We start from the raw sequence: 19,243 nt of genomic DNA on the forward strand, positions 1-19,243 counted from the left end.
TGTCTTTCTACATGCCGTCGCAACCACGCAACCACGTGATCTGCTCGACCCCGTCGAGCCGCTTCCATGGCATCTCTAACCTGTTCGGGCACATCAAACTGCCCAGGCAGGTGGCTCAAAAGCCACCTTACGCTGGCGAGCTGGCCTGTGTACGCTGCACGATCAAGGGCGCGCGCCGTACAACCTTCCGTGCGTTTGGAATGCAAAAATTTCAGCAACAGTATATTGCCATTGCGCGCCGCTGCAGTCATGGCGTCTGCAGTGCAGCCCTCTTCACGGTGTTCATGCAACCAGCGCACTACCGCCAGATGCCCATTCTCCGCCGCGTGATCCATGGCTCGAGACGTGCATCCTTCCGATCGGTTTTCATGCAAGAACACAACAACATTCAGGTGACCACCTTTCGCAGCGAGGTCCATCGCATTGGTGGTGCAACCAGCGCTAGTATGCTCGTGCAACCAGCGCACAACATCCAAGTGGCCGTTGCATGCAGCTAGATCCATCCCCTTTGTGGAACAGCCTTCGCTGCGATTGGAATGCAGCCACTGCACCACGTCGAGGTGCCCCCTCGCAGCGGCCCCATCCATCGCCGCCGTCGTGCACTCTTGGATGCCATTCTCGTGAAGCCATTTTAGCACGTTCATCTGCCCGCGAGACGCTGCGTCGTCCATGATGTTTGTCTGCGAGAACTGAAAGACACCCTTATACTGTCCGTACAACCACTGCAGCACTTCCAAGTGCCCATTCGCCGCTGCATCACGCACTCCCACGCTCGTGCATCCTTCATCCCTGTTCTCATGAAGCCATTGCAGCACTGCGAAGTGTCCGTTCGCAGCAGCGCCGTTCATCGCCGCCGCAGTGCACCCCTCCGTCCTGTTAAAATGCAGCCACTGGACCACCTCAAGCTGTCCGTTCTTCGCCGCCAAGTCCATGGCGAGCCGGGAGCAGCCCTCCTCCCTGTTCTCATGCAGCCAGCGCACCACCTCCAGATGCCCGTTAGCCGCTGCGCGGTCCATCGCGTGCACCGTGCAGCCCTCCGTCCTGTGCTCGTGCAGCCATCGGACGACGTGCAGGTGCCCGAACTCGGCCGCGCCCGTCATGGCGTCGTAGGTGCAGCCCTCCTGTCTGTTCTCATGCAGCCACTGCACCACCTCCAAGTGCCCGTTGGCCGCCGCTCGGTCCATGGCGGCGGTCGTGCAGCGCTCGCGTCTGTTGACGTGCAGCCAGCGCACGATCTCCAGCCGCCCGAACTCCGCCGCCGTGATGAGCACGAAGACCGACACGCGTGCGTCCGGTCGGTACCTGTGCAGCCACTGTACGGCCCGTAGATGGCCGTGCTTGGCGGCCTTCCCCATGGCCTCGTCGACGTCCAGCTCCTCTGTCATCAGGCCGCGCGACGCCAGTCGATCCAGCAGCCGCACGAAGCCGAAGCGCGCCGCACGCACCATCGTCCATCGCGGCGTCGGGTCCACGAACGCGTCCACCGCCTGCAGCACGTGCGGCAGCGCCGCCAGCTCCGCCAGCGCCGAGCGCACGCAGGTCAGCGGCTCCATATTGCCCGAAAATGCGGAAAATGCGGAATGAGCGGATCTGATTCGGAGCTGATGGGAGATCTGAGTCGGGAGTGTTGGTCAGTTGGTCTATTTATAGGTGTACCATTTCTGCGGTACCCTCGGGTTACATGGCTGGATGAAGGAGGCAAATGGCGGTGGCGGCTCCTTCAAGAGAAACTGCGGGAACGAAGGAGCGACCACAGTCCAGAGAGGCAGAAAGCGACCGGACCTGCGAGCGCCCCCCCTAGCCTCTGCCAGTGCCAGAGCCACCGCCGCCGCTCCCCCCTCGCCTCCCCTCGTCGACGCCCATGGCCGAGCCCACGCCCTACTGCGTGTGCCAGCAGGCGGACGGCGGTGCGTCTTGCTGGCTTCCCTTCCTCCTCTTCTCCGCGGTTATATAACCTTAACTGATATGTATGTGTGTTACGTTTGTTATACCCGTCAGCCGGCATCATGATCGAGTGCATCCGCGGCTCCGGCGGCTGCAACGGCTGGGTGCACCCCAGCTGCTGCGGACTCATCCTGACCCAGGAGGAGCTGGAGGCGCTGGACGCGTACATCTGCCCGCTCTGCGAGAAGCCCGACGACGACTTCGACAAGATGACGGCGTGCAACACGGCGCTGGCCAACCGCCAGGCCAAGCGCGAGCGCAAGCGCAAGCTGCTGCAGGCCGCCGACAAGGACAAGAAGCCCGCGCCCGCGCGCAAGCCCTGGGTCTGCGCCGCGTGCCAGCACCCGAACCGAGACCGCCGCACGCGCGAGTGCGAGGCCTGCCACACGCGCCGCGTCATGGACAAGAAGCCCAAGCACAAGACGCAGCACAAGGAGCCCGGCGACGACGACGACAAGTCGAGGCTGCTGGCGCAGCAGCTGCAGGACGAGCGCCGCCACAGCCAGCGCGCCGCCAACAAGAAGCGCAAGTCGTACCACGTGCCCGGCTCGGACGAGGACCTGGGCAGCTCCGACAGCGACGACTACCACAAGAAGAAGCACCACAAGAAGCACCACAAGAAGCGGCGGCGCCAGGACGACGACGACGGCAGCGAGTCCGACGAGGCCGAGTTCCAGCTGGACACCAGCAAGCTCAAGGACAAGCCCAAGGCCGCAACCGAAGAGCAGGTTGTCGTGGCCAACATGGTCATCGACAAGATCATGGGCGTGCGACAGCGAGAAGTGGAGGAGCCCGCCCCGACCCCCGCGGCCGACTCGGCGAGCGCCAACTTGTTCGCGAACCGCCCCACCAAGACGTCGATCACTGAGTATCTCATCAAGTGGAAGGGCTTCGCCTACATGCACGCGTCGTGGGAGACCAAGCAGGTGCTGCTGGACCTGGACCCGCTGACCAACAAGCAGAAGATCAAGCGATTCCACGAGAAGGAACAGCACCGCCTTCACCACCCGCATCGCCAGACGGGAAATCTGGACGAGGACTCGCTTGCGGTCGACGAACTCGAGTACTTCAACCCGGAATACCTGGAGATTCACCGGATTATTGCTCACCGCAAGGACACGCCGATGCCTGCCGACCCCAATTTCCCGGACGCCCCTGTCGACGATGGCATGCGCTACTACATCAAGTGGCGTATTCTTCCGTACACCGAGGCGACGTGGGAGCGTGCATGCGATATCAAGGACGACGCTGCACTTGTAAAGTACAAGGCGTCGATTGTTGTTCCCGACGAGGAGATTTGGAAGCCACGGCCGCGTCCAAGCATTCGCGAGTACCGCAAATTGGACGAGTCTCCTAGATTTGGAGAGGACCAGTCGCTGTCGCTTCGTGCGTATCAGTTAGAAGGTCTGAATTGGCTGCTATGGAATTGGTACAATGAGCGACCAAGTATCCTGGCGGACGAAATGGGTTTGGGAAAGACGATCCAAACACTCTCGTTCTTGAATCTCCTGCGTGACGATCCCAAAATCAAGATCCGTGGACCATTTTTGATTGTGGCCCCTCTGTCGCTGATTGTGCAATGGCAAAATGAATGTGAAATGTGGACTACCATGAACTGTGTCGTTTATCACGGGAACAGCGGATCACGAGATATTATTCGCGATTTCGAGTTTCACTATTTGGATGAAAACCTCCGCCCGGACAGGAAGAAACCCTACCGCTTCAACATCCTAGTGACAACGTATGAAGTGGCGATTAAGGACATCGCGGTACTTTCGAAAATCCATTGGCGCTGTCTTGTGGTGGACGAAGCCCATCGGTTGAAGAACCAGTCGTCACGACTTGTTGAACAAATGCGCTCTTTACGTCGCGACCACTGTGTACTCCTTACGGGCACACCTTTGCAGAACAAGACAGAAGAGTTATGGGCCTTGCTAAACTTCTTGGATAGCAAATCGTTCCCAAGCGTTTCTGACTTCCTTGACAAGTTTGGAGACCTCCACGAGGCCCAACAAGTGGCGGACCTACACAAAATGCTGAAACCGTATTTGCTACGTCGTGTCAAGGAAGATGTTGAGAAGTCGTTGCCTCCGAAGGAAGAAACTATTGTCGAGGTGGAACTCACACCCGTGCAAAAGCAATGGTACCGTGCAATCTACGAGAAAAACACAGCGTTCCTGAATCGAGGTGGAAACCCTCGTAATGTTCCCAATTTGATGAACGTCATGATGGAGCTGCGCAAGTGCTGCAACCACCCATACCTGAACAATGGTGTCGAGGAAATTCTGAACGAAGGCTTGACGACAGATGCGCAGCGTCATGAAATGATGGTGAAGTGCTGTGGTAAGATGGTGCTTATTGACAAGTTGTTGCCGCGCTTGAATGATGGAGGGCACAAGGTGCTCATCTTCAGCCAAATGGTTCGAGTGTTGGACATCATTGAGGACTATCTGCGTTATTGTGGACATCTTTATGAGCGGTTGGATGGTAACATCCGTGGCAATGACCGCCAAGCCGCGGTGGATCGATTCGTGAAACCTGAGTACAAGCGGTTTGTTATGCTGCTTTCAACAAAGGCTGGCGGTTTGGGACTAAACTTAACGGCGGCCGACACTGTGATCATTTTTGACAGCGATTGGAACCCTCAGAATGATCTGCAGGCCCAAGCCCGAGCACATCGTATTGGTCAAACTCACTCTGTGAAGATTTATCGTTTGATTACCCGCAAGACTTATGAAATGCACATGTTCCACAAGGCTTCCCTGAAGTTGGGACTGGATAAAGCCGTGCTCACACACATGCGTCGTGAGAATGAAGAAGAGGGCGGCAAGAAACGGAACAAAAGCGCTAAAGCACAAGAGTCGAAAGAGATTGACGAGCTCTTAAAGCGTGGCGCTTATGATGTATTCCGCGACGATGACACTGCTGGTGAACAGTTTTGTGAGCTGGATATCGACCAGATTTTGCAGCGCTCGTCACAAATTGTGCAGTACACAGAGCAGGCGCAGTCTAGCTTCTCTAAGGCTAGTTTTGTTTCCGCCACTACCTCTGACGATGTGGACTTGGACGATCCGGACTTCTGGAAGAAGGCTGTAGGTCTCACAGAACCCGACCCGACCGAAACTGAAGATTTGCTGCCACAACAGCGCAAACGCACTCGTGTTGCTCGTTTTGGTGATGGAGGCAGCTTCTCCGATGGCAGTGTATCAGATGATGAATACGAACAAGAAAAACGTGATAAGGAAAAAGAAGAGCGTGAACGACTCGAGGAAAAGAACATACCTCGGGAATGGACGCAAAATGGACGTGACCGGTTGCAACGTGCGCTGATGCATTATGGTTTTGGCCGTTGGGAGATCATCCGCAGCCAGAGCGGTGGCAGTCGCTCCATGAAGGAGGTGGAGCAGTTTGCACGGGGTTTTATTTATGTTTCCGGTCTGGCCTGCGACCAGCGCAAGGATGACTCAACTTTTGTGAAGGCGTCCATCCACGCGGCAACTACGGCCCAGAAGGAAAATCTGATTGATGAAGAGGAATTGTCACTAGTGTTGAAGGAGGAGGATTTCGTCCTCAAGTCAAAACAAGGTGGTGGACGACGCGTGCTGGTTCGTCTAGACATGTTGCAGCGACTTCAGCATCTCATTACTTCGGCTTGTGATGCGTGCGACAAGCTGTATAAAGATACTGACGATAGCTCGAAGCCGAGACCAAAACCAACGGCTAGCATTGATGAACGGGCTAGATACTATGGCGTTGATAAGTTGGTCCCGCACATCAAACTGGTAGATGTAGGCGAACGACCGGCATGGGCACAGATCACACCGTGGTGGAACGAGGATGCGGACCGAAATTTATTGATGGGCGTGTTCCTTCACGGCTATGGCCGTTGTGCCCAAATTTTGGCTGACCCTCGTTTGCATTTCGCACGGTTAGAGATGGCTGCTCGCGCTCAGCAAGAGGCTAGCAACGGTGCCATTTCAAACCAGAATGGCGTCGCTCCGTCATCTGCTGATTCAGCGAAGGCGGCATCTACTCAGGGGGGGGATGATGTGGATATGAGCGATGTCGACTCCGAAAGTGCATCAAGTTCGGTCAATGGTGACAGCACCCCGAAAAGCAATGGTAGTTCTGTACCCGAAGGAGGTGCTAACGCTACTGCGAGCAATACTGTAACAATGGGTGCAGCAGAAGCCAATTCATTCAAGCAACCGGAGGTTCAGCACATGAATCGATTGCTGGGTTGGCTTCTTTCTGCAGAGGAAATCAAACGGCGGCACGAAAAAGAAAGGTTTAAAAAGGAGCGCGTGGCAGCTGAGCAGCGGCGTCAAGTTGGCCAGGAAATGCGGGCGCGCTCTATGACCTTGCGTCGGCTGGAACTGAAGGCCATGCAACTTGCACAAGTGGATGTTCTTCGACACGTTGCGGTATTGCACAATGCTCGCCAACTACCTGACCCTACGCTTGTCGCACCTCCTCAGCATCGTATGAAAAATTCGGACTGGACCAAGGAGGAGCGTCGCTCCTTTGCATACATGATGGCACTCCATGGTGCTCCTCGTATTCTTGCGAAACGCGCCGTCGTCGCGTCTAATGGCAGAGCTACTCCGTCGATGCTCCCGTTTGTGACAGAACAAGCTCGCGATTTTTCGTGGGAAACGGATAGCATTTCGTGGCTCAACATTGTGGAATGGGGCAATCTGAACAAGACCGCAACGTTAGCACGCACATTTTACGAGACAAAGTTTGCCCCTAAATGTCGTGAAGTTGCACGGATGCGGGCTGATCCGCTTGGTTCAGATCAGCGTGCTGTGGCATTGGGCGATCTTATCGGCATTGAATTCGTGGATGCTTTTGAAGGTGTGTTGGCACATGGGCTCAAGGCACGTAACACAGCTTGGGTAACAATGCGACGCACCCAATTGCTAGAGGATGTGTTGGACATTCTGACAACTAAGCGGGGCGCGCTTGAAGATTTCTTACGGTCTGGAAAGCAAAGTTTGGTGGAGAATATGCCTGTGTGGTGGTGTCCGTGGATTCACGACCTGGGAGTTTTCTACGGCATGGCTCGCTATGGTGTTTACGGATGGGAGCGCATTATGCAGGACCGTCAGTTGCCGTTCCACCGCCAGGCACGAGAGCACCACATTCGTGCCGTGTTTCTGGAGGGTACACCCACCTTCCGCCCTTTGTATCGACACCACTTCGAGTCGGCTGCTGAGATGAACACTTGGTTTGCTCGCGTCCTGAACGAATTCCCGTCGCTCTCAGTTTTGGAGCGTAAAGTGGAGTCGATTTGCGCTGCTGTACTCGAAGAATACGGAGCTACAGCTGAGCGCTACGTGGAGCCGGAAGATCGACGTGAATTCAGCTTGTCACCGCCAGGCAACTGCTTCGAGGAGCTGATTTTGGCGCGTGTGAAGCAAGAGGAGGAACTGCTTCCTAGCGTCGAGCCTGTCTTAGCAGGCGACATGTCAAGTGACTCGGTATCCTCCGCGACTGGGCCCCCTGAAGCACTAGCTGCATTTTTGAGCGAGTCACAGAGCCGTCGCGACGAGTATTTACGTGCAGCCGAGGCCTCGAACGCAATCGGCTCCATCTCGTCGGGCTCTGCGGCGGCTGAGCAACTTTCTGCTGTGGCGAATGGGCAACAACGCCAAGAGGGCGAAGATGAACAGCGACAGCAAACAACGTCGTCGCAAATCCCTATTCAGATGCTAGTTTCGTAGACCGGCATGCAACAACAAGAAGACTAATTTGCAACCACGGTACATGCTGCAAGAAATAGAAAATCGTCTTTTGTCTATTGCGATGACACCACGATGAGCTTTACTCGTTCTTGGCGTGTGTAAAGGCGCCAGGTTCCGGCTTCATCATGTTTTCCTCCGAGTTCTTGCGCGAGCGCCGCCGTTCGACCTTCGCAAGCAGCAGAGCGCGTTTCACCCGCTTGCGGATGTAGTAGTACGCCACAATGACAATCGTGCCAATCGCCGACAAGATGGCCACAACGCTGACCGTGTAACGACGCCAGATTGAAGGCACGTAAATCTTGAGATGGCAACTCTGGAAGTTCCCATCGGCATCCTCTATTCCTTGGAAACCATCGACACAGTTACGCGTGCCGTACACGTAGCCTGCTGGGATGGATCGATGAAACGGGTCGTGCCAGGGTTTATCACACATTTCGCCTGTAGCTTTGCAAATGGCCTTGTCATACCGTTTCTTGCACAGACAAGTGCACTTCATCGGAAGCGTGCAATTTCCTTGACCGACCAAGGCACCATTTACTTCCTCTTTGCCCCAGCGTCCACCACCAGTACCACAAGGATCTGTACGAAAAATTTCAACTTTCAGTTCGTCTACAGTGAATAGCGTTGGTCGAACTGATGCGGTGACCGCTTGGGACAACTCACATATCGGTGTAGAGCAGTCGAAACCAGTCCACCCGTCGGCACAGGCACACACGTCCGGGGCGACGCAGAGCCCTCCGTTCTTGCAGCGGTAGCAGCCATCACCACTGCTGACGATACTGCTGGCCATGTTATCAATGCCGGTGATGTTCCCCGACGTGAGATTCAGGTCCGTGGCCACAACGCTAGCATTGCAGATCGGGTCAAAGACTCCTTGAATGCAGATTGGCAACGCGCAATCCGAACCAAAGTACCCGGTGACCCCTGTTGGTGATGTCGGGTATTGGTTGTGTAGTGTTGAATTGACGATAATGCATCGACACTCGTCCTTGGTAACGCAGACACCGCCGTTGCGGCACCCGGAAGATACTGTGGCGTATTGGTCCGCTTCCAAGAACCTACAAAGCGGTGTATTGCAGTCGATACCAGTCCAGCCATCGCCACACGCACATTCGTCCGGAGCTACACACGCACCAGAGTTGAAGCATTCGTAAATACCTTCGCCTGGGGTCGATATGCCGTACTCCCACGTGACTTCATCTACTTTTGTCACGTTCACGTAGTTCGTACGGGTGATGCGGTTCGTCCCATTAGCGCTTTCGATATCACCTTGTGCCCAAACCACATTACCACAGAGGAAACTATCCGATACGCGTGCTACGTTGAGGTCGTCACGATAGTCCAGCAAGTTTTGAATTTGCTGAGCACTAGTGAGTGCAGCGCTACGCGTTGGATTGCTCTCGGGGTCGCCTACTGAGCACCCACTCTGGAACGAGTGTCCATCGTTGGCAACTAGCTCCACATCGTACTGAGGACAGCGGTACGTGTCACAATTTCGAACCGCAGTGGCGCTGTCGTAGTTTCCACGTAGCGCACGGAAACTACTGGATGAGCGGGACGCAACATTCAAAACAAAATTTTTAGCCTGGACGCAGATAGGTGTGTTACAGTCGTAGCCGGTGTAGCCCGTGAGCTGTGCTTTTCCATCGGGTAGCTGAAAAACAGGCTTGCCGCCGTTTTCACGACCATCTCGCCAGATCGAATCCCAAGTGACACACTGGCACTGGTCAGGAGCAACGCACGTTCCGTTGTTTCGGCATTCCTGTGCGCAGAGAGCAATTGAGCAGTCTGTGCCCGACCAGCCCAGAGCGCATGTACACGTGTCTGGAAGTGTGCAGTTCCCTCCATTCATACAAGTTTGAGTGCATATTGGAATCGTACAGTCCGTTCCTGTCCACCCAGAAGAACAGTCACAAACTCCAGGTGCCGAACACGTGCCGTTGTTGAAACAACCGCGCACGATTTGATCCACGCAGTCACCAAACACGGTTGAATTCCAGAAACCACTGCGAACGGCATCTTGCGCTGTGTAAGTTACCTGAGGTCGGTAAGACGCATCCGTATCAACCACAAGCACACCCAGTTTACCCGACAAAAGGTCTTTAGCTTGTACTCCGGACGAGCAGGTTCGGTTGAATTCGAGGAGACAAACCCCCTTCTGCCAAGCTCTACCAGGAATGTAGCTCCACGTACCGCCACGTTTCCAACCCTCTCGTGTGTCATCTAATGGTGGTTTTGACAAATTGTAGAGTGGTGGCCAAGCCATCCCTGTCCACTGCGTGTGGTTGTGCCCGTCAGCGGATAATTCTCGATCCATGTAGCGCGAGTAGTAATTGGGGTGATCGAAATAATAGGCAGGGGATCCATCCGGTGTAGCTGGTTTTTCCCATTCCGTGATACTGCGTATCGAACACGCGTAACCTCCTTGCGTCGGTTTGTAGCGCACACCACCTCGAGTCTCCGAGGTCACAGTTACTTGGGTGTACGCAATCTGCTCGACTGTTGCATTGTACGTCGGATTCGAAACAGGCTGCCGCGGATCTGTGGCAGTTGGGGGTTCCGCTGCTAAGTATGTAACTTGATTCGGTGAATAGTAGCCCTGTGAGCAAACAGGAGTGCGGCAATCAAAACCTGCCCACCCTGAAGCACACTGACACACATCAGGGGCCACGCAACTACCTCCATGAGAGCAGGCGTAGACTCCTTGTACAATACGTCTTCGCTCCACGAGCGCTACCTGTCGGTCACTCGTCAATAGATAAGGCGGGGAGAACCCCACCTCCGCTGTTGAAATCCCTCTCCAGGGTGCAGAGGTGTTCCACCCGTACGGTTCGACTGGCGCAAAGCGGTAAAAACCGCTGGTTGAATTGCGCTCAGAGAGGTATTGGAACTGCGCGAGAGCATCATCTCCCAATTCGAGCAGAAGACAACCGTCGTACGATGGTGGGGTCTTCCCTTTTGCTGCTAATCCACTTGACGCATTTACCACCGGGCTGGAAGTAGTGTACAATCGGTGAAGACAGTCAAACTCGCCGGTCTCAGCGCACCATTGAGCAAAATCACAGGGAACGTAGCTTTCTACTGATAGAGGCCGTGCGAGCGCGTTAGCATATCCGCTTGGATGCGGCACGAAATCACCCTGTGGACAAATCGGGAGACTGCAGTCGAATCCGCTCCAACCGGCAGCACACAAGCACGAATCGGGTGCGACGCAGCTTCCTCCATTCTGGCACGTTTGAGTGCAAACTGGCACACGACAACCGGTACCTTTCCAGGCGTCTGGGCACGTGCACGTGTTCGGTGCCGTGCAGTTGCCCCCATTTCCACAAGTTTGAGTACACACAGGTGTTGTACAGTTGGCGTCAAACCAACCTGAAGCACAAGAGCATGTATCGGGAGCCGAACAAACTGCTCCGTATGCACAGGTTTGCACGCACAAGGGTGTGCTGCACGCAGGAAAACCCCCATAACCAGGCATGCAGGCACATTTATCCGGTCCCACACATAATTGCCGCGCAGCACAGCTAGTGCTGCACACGGGTGTTGTACAGTCATCCCCTGTCCAACCAGAAGGACAGATGCATGCATCTGCAGCGCTGCAAATTCCACCATTCTCACAAACCTTGGCACAGCTTGCAGAAAGCGCTCGAACGCGGTTGTTCCCCGCATCAGCGATATAGAGAAAATCTGTGCGCGATAGCGAGCGGTTTCTAGCAATGTCAAGTCCCGCAATCCCCAGAAAACGCGCCGCCAACGGAGGCTGAGCATCAAGGTAGCCACAACCATCTTGCTGAGATCCGAGCGGCGCGTTTGGCGCTCCTGCGATGGACTGCACTTCAAGCTTAGGCCGCAAATATGTCGTGACACTGAAAAGTCGAGCGCGATTATCCTGAATCGATGATAAGTTGAGTGAGGTCACTCCGTTTGCCGTTGAACCGACTGCAGTAGATGCATTTGCTGCTGGTTGTGTGCCACGCTGCAGAGTAACCGTAATAAGACCACCTTGAGCTGCCACTATAGCGCCACAGTGAATTGCGGCGAGGCAGATCGAAGACATATCGCTATAAAGCCCAGAGCCGTAAACCTTGGTCGAAGTCATCGTAGGATCACAACCTGCTGGGCAGCTCACCTTGATAGTTGTGCCGTATTCCAGATCTTCAAAAACACTAGTAATGATCGCTTGCGTAGCTGGGTCGCGTAACGGCAGCGCAAGATCTCCTTGTACCAAATCATCGGCTGGAGGTGAGCCTGTACAATCCTTCAGGGTGCGTCCAGATATCGCGGCACCGAATACAGGATCAAACTCCTTGCGCTGCAGGTAGTTATGGAAGATGTTGTTGGCTGTCGGAGACTCCTGGAGGTAAAGTTCGTCTACTGGCTGCTCGTAGGACGCACACCCACTTGGACGCAGCATTTGTGTAGCTCGAGTCGAACAAGTCACAGACCGCGAGACTAGCGAAGCGGGAGATATCTGACGCACCGTGCAATCTGTAGAGCTGGCAACATAAACTCTTCCGTCAGCAGCGAAAGCGACTCCGGCCGGTGCATTGAATGTTGCTTCATTACCTTCGCCATCGATATGCCCCGGCACGTTAGACCCCGCAAGAGTTACAACGCGGTTGGTTGACGTGACAGTCTCAATCGTCGAGGCGGAGCCTCCGTCATATGTCACACGACGAACGCGGTGACCATCGGCCACCACCACTGTGCGCGCTGCACTGACTGCAATGGCGCGCGGACTGTCGAATTGAGCAAATGTCAGGTTTCCGTCTCGAAATCCACGTACGCCGCGCAAACAAGGCGACAAACAGCCAGGTGTGTCAGCATCCTCTGATGGAGCAACGCTACCAGCGAGTGTATGCGTAGTTCCGTTTGGTTCAATACGCCGAATCAAGTGGTTTCCAGTGTCCGCCACAAATACCACACCATCAGCATCAACTGCTACGCCCATGGGTGAGTCAAAGCGAGAACCGAGGGGATCGCCATCGGCCAGACCTGCGTGAGGATTCTCTGGTTGTTGTGAAAGCCTGACAGTTTCCACGCCAGCTCCACAAAGACCCGAAAGACACGACACCACACCATTCACGATCTGTCGGATGCGGTGGTTGCCTGTATCGGCCACGAACACAGTGACGTTCGCGCCGCCGTTCGTTTCCAGAACAGCGACATCCGACGGGTATGAAAACCGCGCTGCAGAGAGCGCTGCCCCGTCCGTAAATCCTTCAATACCGTCCCCCGCCAACGTAGTCACCATCTTCGTATTCGGATCGATTTTCCTAACGCGATGGTTTGCCGTATCTGCCACGTAAACTATCCCATTGGTGTCCACAGCGACGCCGCGGGGGTGGTTAAACCTCGCCGTCGCTGCTGGTCCATCGAGAAAACCAGCGGTGCCATCACCCGCCACGGTCGTCACTCGACCCTGCGCCTGTCCAGAGGCCCCGAACGCTGCGGAATAGCTCCAAATATCCGACGCATTACCATCACTAGTGTTCCTCCAGGGATGTGCACCTTTGTACATCAAGGCCCCTGACTGCGTGCCCCAACACCTGACATCGCACTGCGAAAAGTCCGTTGTGAACGGCGACAAGCAGCTCCCACCGGACAGAAACACACACAACTGGGTGGCGCTGCCGTAGTCATAGCGGTGCTTCCCGCCCACAGCCCACGGGACGTCTGTCACCGTGGGGATGTTCTGAGGCAGCACTGACCACGGGATCCCCTGCAGCTGGAAGGCGCAGCTGTCACCGCTGCTGCCGTTGCAGGCGAAGTCCGCGCAGATGTGGCACTTGCTCTGCACTCCAAAGACGGAGCACTGGTGGCGGATGTCCTGGTCGTTCGGGTTCACGCGCCCCTGCCACTCGAGCGTCTGCGAGGATGTCTTCTGGTACGCGAAGGGCCACTGCGGTTTGCGCACGCTCTCGCACCACGGCTGCGTCGTCCACGTGCGCCTCAGCACGGCACCATCCACACAACAGCAGCCACACAGCAGCAGCGACAGTACGCACACCAAGACGAGACCGACAGACATGCTGCTGCTTGTGCTGATCCGAAATGGATACGAACGGAATGGCTTCAACGTCTCTTCAAGATCACCCTCGCTAAACTCCGATTCGATGTGGGCCACATAAACGCCGTGGCCAGTGCTTTGCATGGACACACCAAAGGCAAGTACTGGTACAGTAGCACACAGTAGACTGACAAGCATAACCATGAGCGCGAGCAAGGAGGACGTGAAGCGGCGCCAGGTGATCGTGATCCTGGAGCAGGCGGCGCTGGAGACGGTCAAGACGTCCAAGGGCTACCAGCTGCTCAACTGCGACGACCACAAGGGCATCCACAAGAAGCTCAACCGCGAGGCCAGCCAGTCGCGCCCCGACATCCTGCACCAGGAGCTCATGGCGCTGCTGGACTCGCCGCTCAACAAGGCCGGCTACCTCAAGGTCCGTCCTGTGCAGCCAGTACTATTTGCAGTATTATTTTGCGGTGACACTGAGAGTGTTTATGTGGCGCAGATGTACATCCAGAGCTCCAAGGGCGTGCTCATCGAGGTCAGCTCGCAGATGCGCGTGCCCCGCACGTACAAGCGCTTCGCCGGTCTGATGGGTGAGTGGCTGCAGTTGGTAGATAGTTGTAGTGCTGTTTTGGTGGAGTATTAATGCTGTTGTTTGTGCTTGTGGTGGCTGCAGTGCAACTGCTGCACACGCTCAAGATCCGCTCGTCGGACGGGAACCACACGCTGCTGAACGTGATCAAGAACCCGGTGACCAAGTACCTGCCGGCCAACTGCAAGAAGTACGCGCTCTCGCGCACCGGCACGCTGGTGAACCCCTGGGAGTGGGTGGAGACGCTGCCCAAGGACGAGCCCGTGGTCTTCATCTTCGGCGCCATGGCCCACGGCCACATCTCCAAGGAGAACTGCAACTACGTACGTACTGACTGTGCTGTACGAGCGCAACGGACGGAGACTGACGTATTTCTGATGTACGTGATGCTTGTTGTTGTTGTTGTTGAAACTGCAGCTGGACGAGACTATCTCGATCTCCGAGTACCCGATGAGCGGCGCCCAGGCCATCTGCCGTCTGCTCAACGGCTTTGAGCGTCACTGGGGCATTTTGTAACTTTATTTTGCCGGGAAGATGATCGTGGGTCTCCGATGTTGCGGTGTCACTTCGAGAACTGCTTCCTCTTATGTGATAGGCCTAGGAACAAACAGCGATGGATAGTGGAAAATGAAACGTGTTCGCAGCTGAATATTGAAGCATGGATTTTGGTGTTGGCACATTCAGAGTCAACTCTGTTGCACTGACGGTAGAAACGGTGATCCAGGTAGGTTCTTAGCTTCCTGCATCATCTTCTCCTCAGGTGTGAGAGGCATTTCACCGTGCAGTTGCTGCTGTCGTTGATCGAAGACTGCTTTCCTGATGGCGCCCTGCGTAGCCTCATCATACTCCTGGATGTTCCGTCGCGAGTCCACTTGACTCGTGTCGATTTCCGGTCCTCCATTGAGAGCACTTGCCCACCACGTAGGCTTGATCTTCTCGAGCGAAATGTTCAACGTGTGGTTGCTCTCCAACGACCAAATGCTCTCGTCAGCTCGGATCTTCTCCGGAAGCTCTCCTTCCAGCAGTGGCTTGCTCGGATCGCTTTTCATCGCCACACGCAGCCGCGTTGACTCAATCTGACACGCCAGATCCTTCGCACGTGTACCCTGTGGCAACTCCATTTGAATCTGCAACAACGTCAAAAGTATCATCAGCGTCCTGACAAATACTTCCTCAAAAAATGAAGAACAACACCGGCATCTCACCGAAACGTCCTCCAGCGTCTGCGTCCAAGTGTAATTAGCAGCCACTCCACCGTTCCCCACCGGCACTGCAACAGCAACATCCACAGGCGTCAGCAACACTACACAGAACTTCTACACCAATTGAGGCTTCGTAGTACCTTGCTTGCCGTCCTCCGTCAGCTTCGGCCTGAGGTCTTCTGTCTTCTTAGCAGCTGCAGCTCTATCCTCTGTCTTCTGCTTGGCTCCAGTGCTCGCAGCAGCAGTAGAGCTCTGCGTCTCCGTCTTTGTGCTGCTGCCCGCCTTGCTGGCGGCTCCGTAGTCGCCGCCGTCCAGACTCCTGAGCGGATACTTGCGGAAGGCCGCGAGCACCTTCTGCTCGGCCTGGCCCGGCAGGAAGCCCATCTTGTGCGTGGCCGGGTCGCTCGAGACCGCGTAGAAGTCGGTCTTGCGGTGCAGGAAGTCGAAGAACGAGTCCAGCAGCGACTCCACGCCGCCGTGCTGCTGCGCCAGCTGCGTCAGCAGCGCGTCGAAGCGCCCGGGCGCCGCGCTCATGGCTCGCTCCGCCATGCTCCGCGTCAATTGGCTGAAATGGTGGGGACGTATCCTATACTATAGATATTCTATCCTAAAGTATAGGTATCCTCCTATACTATAGGTATCCTATAGGACCTAGAGACTGTAGCGTCAACATCGCTCATACTCAGATCAAGATATAGCGGGATGTGGTCGGCGCTGCGGCACGCGTGCGCGTCCCTGGACGTGTGCGGCTTCGCGCGGCGGCACAAAAAGCTGCTGGTGGCCACGGGCGTGGGCGCCGCGTGTGCGGGTGGTGCGTACTACGCGTACCGACGCGTGGTGGGCGAGGCGGAGCGCTTCTCGCAGCAGCTCCAGCTGCAGATGGCGCAGCACCAGCGGCTGCAATTGGCGCTGGGCTCCACGGCCGACGAGAGCCGCGCGACGGTGCGGCGCTTCCTGCCGCGGCTCAAGACGCGGCTGTTCCAGCTGCTGGACCTGGAGAGCGTCGTGCAGGAGCTCAAGACGCTGGACAAGACGCAGAAGAGCCGGCGCAACGCGCTCTGGGAGGACGCCAAGCTGCTGGCCGTCACGCGCTACGTGACGGCGCTCGTGACCTTCGGGCTGTGGCACCTGCTGGTGTTCGCGCAGGTCTCCATCATCGGCCGGCGCGTCTTCGAGAAGAGCGAGGCGTCGGCGCTGCCGCAGTCCGAGCGCCAGAAGCAGCGGGAGCAGGCCGAGGAGCAGGCCCACCACGCCTTCCTGACCTCCGGGCTCGAGTACTTCCTGGACGAGGCCCTGGGCAAGATCAAGGCCCATGTGGAGGTCGTGGTGAGGGACAACAAGCAGCTGCAGAGCTGGAAGGTCAGCCGCAAGGCGGCCGTCACGGCGGACGAGCTCAACGAGCTGCTGCAGGCGCTGTTCCTCTCCGTGCTGCCGTCTCCGGCGGCGGTCGCAGCTGCGGAGAAGCAGGAGGACTCGGCGGAGCTCCGGAAGTGGCGCGCCTTCCTCATCTACCCGGACAAGCAAAAGGGCCAGGACGAACATGTCATCAGCCTGCTCAACGACCTGTGGGACCTGCTGGAGAGCGACCTGTTCATGCCGGCCCTGCAGCACAGCTTGGGCTTCTTGTGCGGCAACGCCTTCCAAGACCTGGACGACGTCGTCTACGGCCCCAGCAAACCGGCACCTCGCGTTGTAGAAGATAGCGCTGCTGAGCCGCCTCAGAAGAAGCCGGCACCCCCTCTCGCGAAGCTCATCCCGTGCCTCCAGTCCGAGATGAACAAGCTCCTGATGTCTTCGGGGCCAGACAGCTATGCGGCAAAATACTCGCAGGGCGTAGGCGAGATGGAGGCATTCCGGAACTTTTACGAAGCGATCTTCTTCGACCAAAGCGCGCAGGACTCGTATATGGGATCTGCGCTCATTTAGACACGGCTATTGTTCGCGGTGGAAGGCAACATGGCGCTCGCTTTGGAATTGCTGCAGTACCTAGCGTAGTATTACAGGTAGAAGCACCAGATGAACGCAAGCCGAAAGGAAGGCGAGCCGCACAATGCACTCTATTGCTTGGAGATATGTACTCAATACGGTAAATGCACACCCGATCCATTACGCCTTGGTTAGCTGAGCGGAAGGAAGTGGTGGCCCAACTTCATCGCGTGCTGCTACTAGGGGTATTGGAAACTGTGTCGGTGAAGCGCAACGTCGACACTTCATCTCCTTTTTCTTTAGGTAGGAGCGTCTAGCGCGCGGAGCCATCCATGGAGGCCAATCGCCTTCGCATCACGTTCAGGTCGTAGTCGAGGTTTACGTAGAGATACACTTGAGTCTTATCTGCCCAGGACACGTCGATCTCTGCCTCTGGTGGAGGATGGATGTAGTCGATGCAGTAGTTGCCGGCGCGCTGGCATTTCTCCTGGCCATGGCGCTCGCAGATCTTGCGAAGGGTGACGACACACCGAAGATTGGACATATCCTTCAGCAGCGCCAACACCTTCAGCATAAGCGTCGGACCGAACATAACGTTGTTGATAAACACCACGGTGGCATCCATCAAGCGAGCTTCAGCGGGGGGTTCAAGGATATCTCCTTGCAGCAACGTAATGTCCTTGCCGCGGAGGATGTCGATGTCGCGCTCTTTCAACCGCTGTAGCGCCTTTTGTCCCTCGAACACGCGATTCTGCATCAGCTCGATGCCGGTAACCCTCTTGCACGGCGTCTGAAGCGCCGTTTGCACCAAAATCTTGCCCGTGCCGCAGCCAAGGTCGAAGAACACGTCTTCCTCGTCCAGATTCAAGAACGGGAGGATCGTGGAGGCGACGGACTCCACCGACACCTCGCCGTACGTCATCAGGCGTCGGAATTCCTCCATACTCAAGTCGGTAACTTCCTGGGAGCGTTTGCAGTGGCTTGTCTCGCTCAGCACCGTCTCCCTGGTGATGTTGTACATCTCTCGGTCGTCCTGCTCCTGCTCCTCATACAGCTCCGCGATAAGGTCCGACACGTACTGCGTCTCCGACTCGTGCGAGTACGCAGGCTCCAGCGAGCGCCGCGCCTTGCCGCTGCGCTTCTTCTGCGGGGTCTTCTTTTTCTCGTCCTGCACGGGGGACAGCACTCTGTTCGGCGTCTCGCTCTTGACCTTGGCGCCTGCAGTCTTCCTGCGCTTGGCCACCATCTGCTTGCGCTTCTTCTCCTTCGCCGCCGCTGCAGCGCGCACAGCCGCCGCCTCAGCCGCCGCAGGGCGCGTGCTCAGCAGCTTCTCCATCTTGACCACGGCGCGCCGCTTCGCCTTCAGCGGAGACTTGCGCGTGGCTTGCTCCTCCGACGGACTCAGCAGGTCCACGGTGCGGCGTTTACGGCTGCTGCGGCGCGGCTCCTGTTGTTGCTCCTCCTCTTCGTGGTTCGCCTTCATCGTCTTCCTGCGCTTTCGGTGCGGCGACTGCGTCTGCGTCTGCGCCTCCTGCCGCGTCTCTCCGTCGGAGGAGGACGAAACCGCGGCGGAGGACGTCGACGCGTCGCTGGCGGCCCCCGACGTCTCCAACGTGAGCAAAACGTCCTCCATGACGGCAGCGACGGTGGCGGTTGCGTCCGACTCGGCGTCCGAGGACATTTCGATCTCTGGGGACTCCTGGTGCGTCATTTCGGGTGGGGACGCTGGACTCGCGTGCGCTGATCGTGGACTGAGAGCGTGCGGGCTCTTGAGCTTGCGGTGCTCGGCGGAGCGAGGGCCCTTGCGGTTGGCTGGGCG

At 56.6% G+C, this 19,243-nt stretch overlaps 7 protein-coding genes across 7 annotated transcripts; 3 read left to right on the plus strand and 4 right to left on the minus strand.

Annotated features, from left to right (window-relative positions):
• Positions 1-7: 7 nt before the first annotated feature.
• On the minus strand, positions 8-1,553 carry IUM83_12695 (Ankyrin repeat protein; the record flags this gene model as incomplete). The annotated part of the gene is made up of 2 exons (XM_067937339.1): positions 8-80; positions 1,303-1,553. 2 exons carry the CDS (start codon positions 1,551-1,553, stop codon positions 8-10), a joined length of 324 nt encoding a protein of 107 aa, XP_067790513.1.
• A 308-nt stretch (positions 1,554-1,861) lies between these two features.
• On the plus strand, positions 1,862-7,670 carry IUM83_12696 (Chromodomain-helicase-DNA-binding protein; the record flags this gene model as incomplete). The annotated part of the gene is made up of 2 exons (XM_067937340.1): positions 1,862-1,907; positions 1,999-7,670. The coding sequence occupies 2 exons, from the start codon at positions 1,862-1,864 to the stop codon at positions 7,668-7,670; spliced, it is 5,718 nt and encodes a 1,905-aa protein (XP_067790544.1).
• A 100-nt stretch (positions 7,671-7,770) lies between these two features.
• On the minus strand, positions 7,771-13,722 carry IUM83_12697 (Fibrillin; the record flags this gene model as incomplete). Its single annotated transcript, XM_067937341.1, has 3 exons — positions 7,771-8,270; positions 8,355-8,564; positions 13,203-13,722. 3 exons carry the CDS (start codon positions 13,720-13,722, stop codon positions 7,771-7,773), a joined length of 1,230 nt encoding a protein of 409 aa, XP_067790545.1.
• Positions 13,723-13,903: 181 nt separating this feature from the next.
• Positions 13,904-14,812, plus strand: IUM83_12698 (putative ribosome biogenesis protein NEP1; the record flags this gene model as incomplete). The annotated part of the gene is made up of 4 exons (XM_067937342.1): positions 13,904-14,134; positions 14,207-14,297; positions 14,381-14,619; positions 14,714-14,812. The coding sequence occupies 4 exons, from the start codon at positions 13,904-13,906 to the stop codon at positions 14,810-14,812; spliced, it is 660 nt and encodes a 219-aa protein (XP_067790543.1).
• A 170-nt stretch (positions 14,813-14,982) lies between these two features.
• IUM83_12699 (Nuclear migration protein nudC-like protein) lies at positions 14,983-16,047 on the minus strand (the record flags this gene model as incomplete). Its single annotated transcript, XM_067937343.1, has 3 exons — positions 14,983-15,423; positions 15,502-15,566; positions 15,639-16,047. The coding sequence occupies 3 exons, from the start codon at positions 16,045-16,047 to the stop codon at positions 14,983-14,985; spliced, it is 915 nt and encodes a 304-aa protein (XP_067790507.1).
• Positions 16,048-16,200: 153 nt separating this feature from the next.
• On the plus strand, positions 16,201-17,424 carry IUM83_12700 (peroxisomal biogenesis factor 3; the record flags this gene model as incomplete). Its single annotated transcript, XM_067937344.1, has 1 exon — positions 16,201-17,424. The coding sequence occupies one exon, from the start codon at positions 16,201-16,203 to the stop codon at positions 17,422-17,424; it is 1,224 nt and encodes a 407-aa protein (XP_067790429.1).
• A 313-nt stretch (positions 17,425-17,737) lies between these two features.
• On the minus strand, positions 17,738-18,907 carry IUM83_12701 (Histone methyltransferase; the record flags this gene model as incomplete). Its single annotated transcript, XM_067937345.1, has 1 exon — positions 17,738-18,907. The coding sequence occupies one exon, from the start codon at positions 18,905-18,907 to the stop codon at positions 17,738-17,740; it is 1,170 nt and encodes a 389-aa protein (XP_067790476.1).
• Positions 18,908-19,243: the final 336 nt, after the last annotated feature.

The sequence above is a fragment of the Phytophthora cinnamomi genome, assembly GCF_018691715.1.
Source record: "Phytophthora cinnamomi strain GKB4 chromosome Unknown Contig46, whole genome shotgun sequence".
In the NCBI taxonomy this organism is placed as follows: Eukaryota; Oomycota; class Peronosporomycetes; order Peronosporales; family Peronosporaceae; genus Phytophthora; species Phytophthora cinnamomi.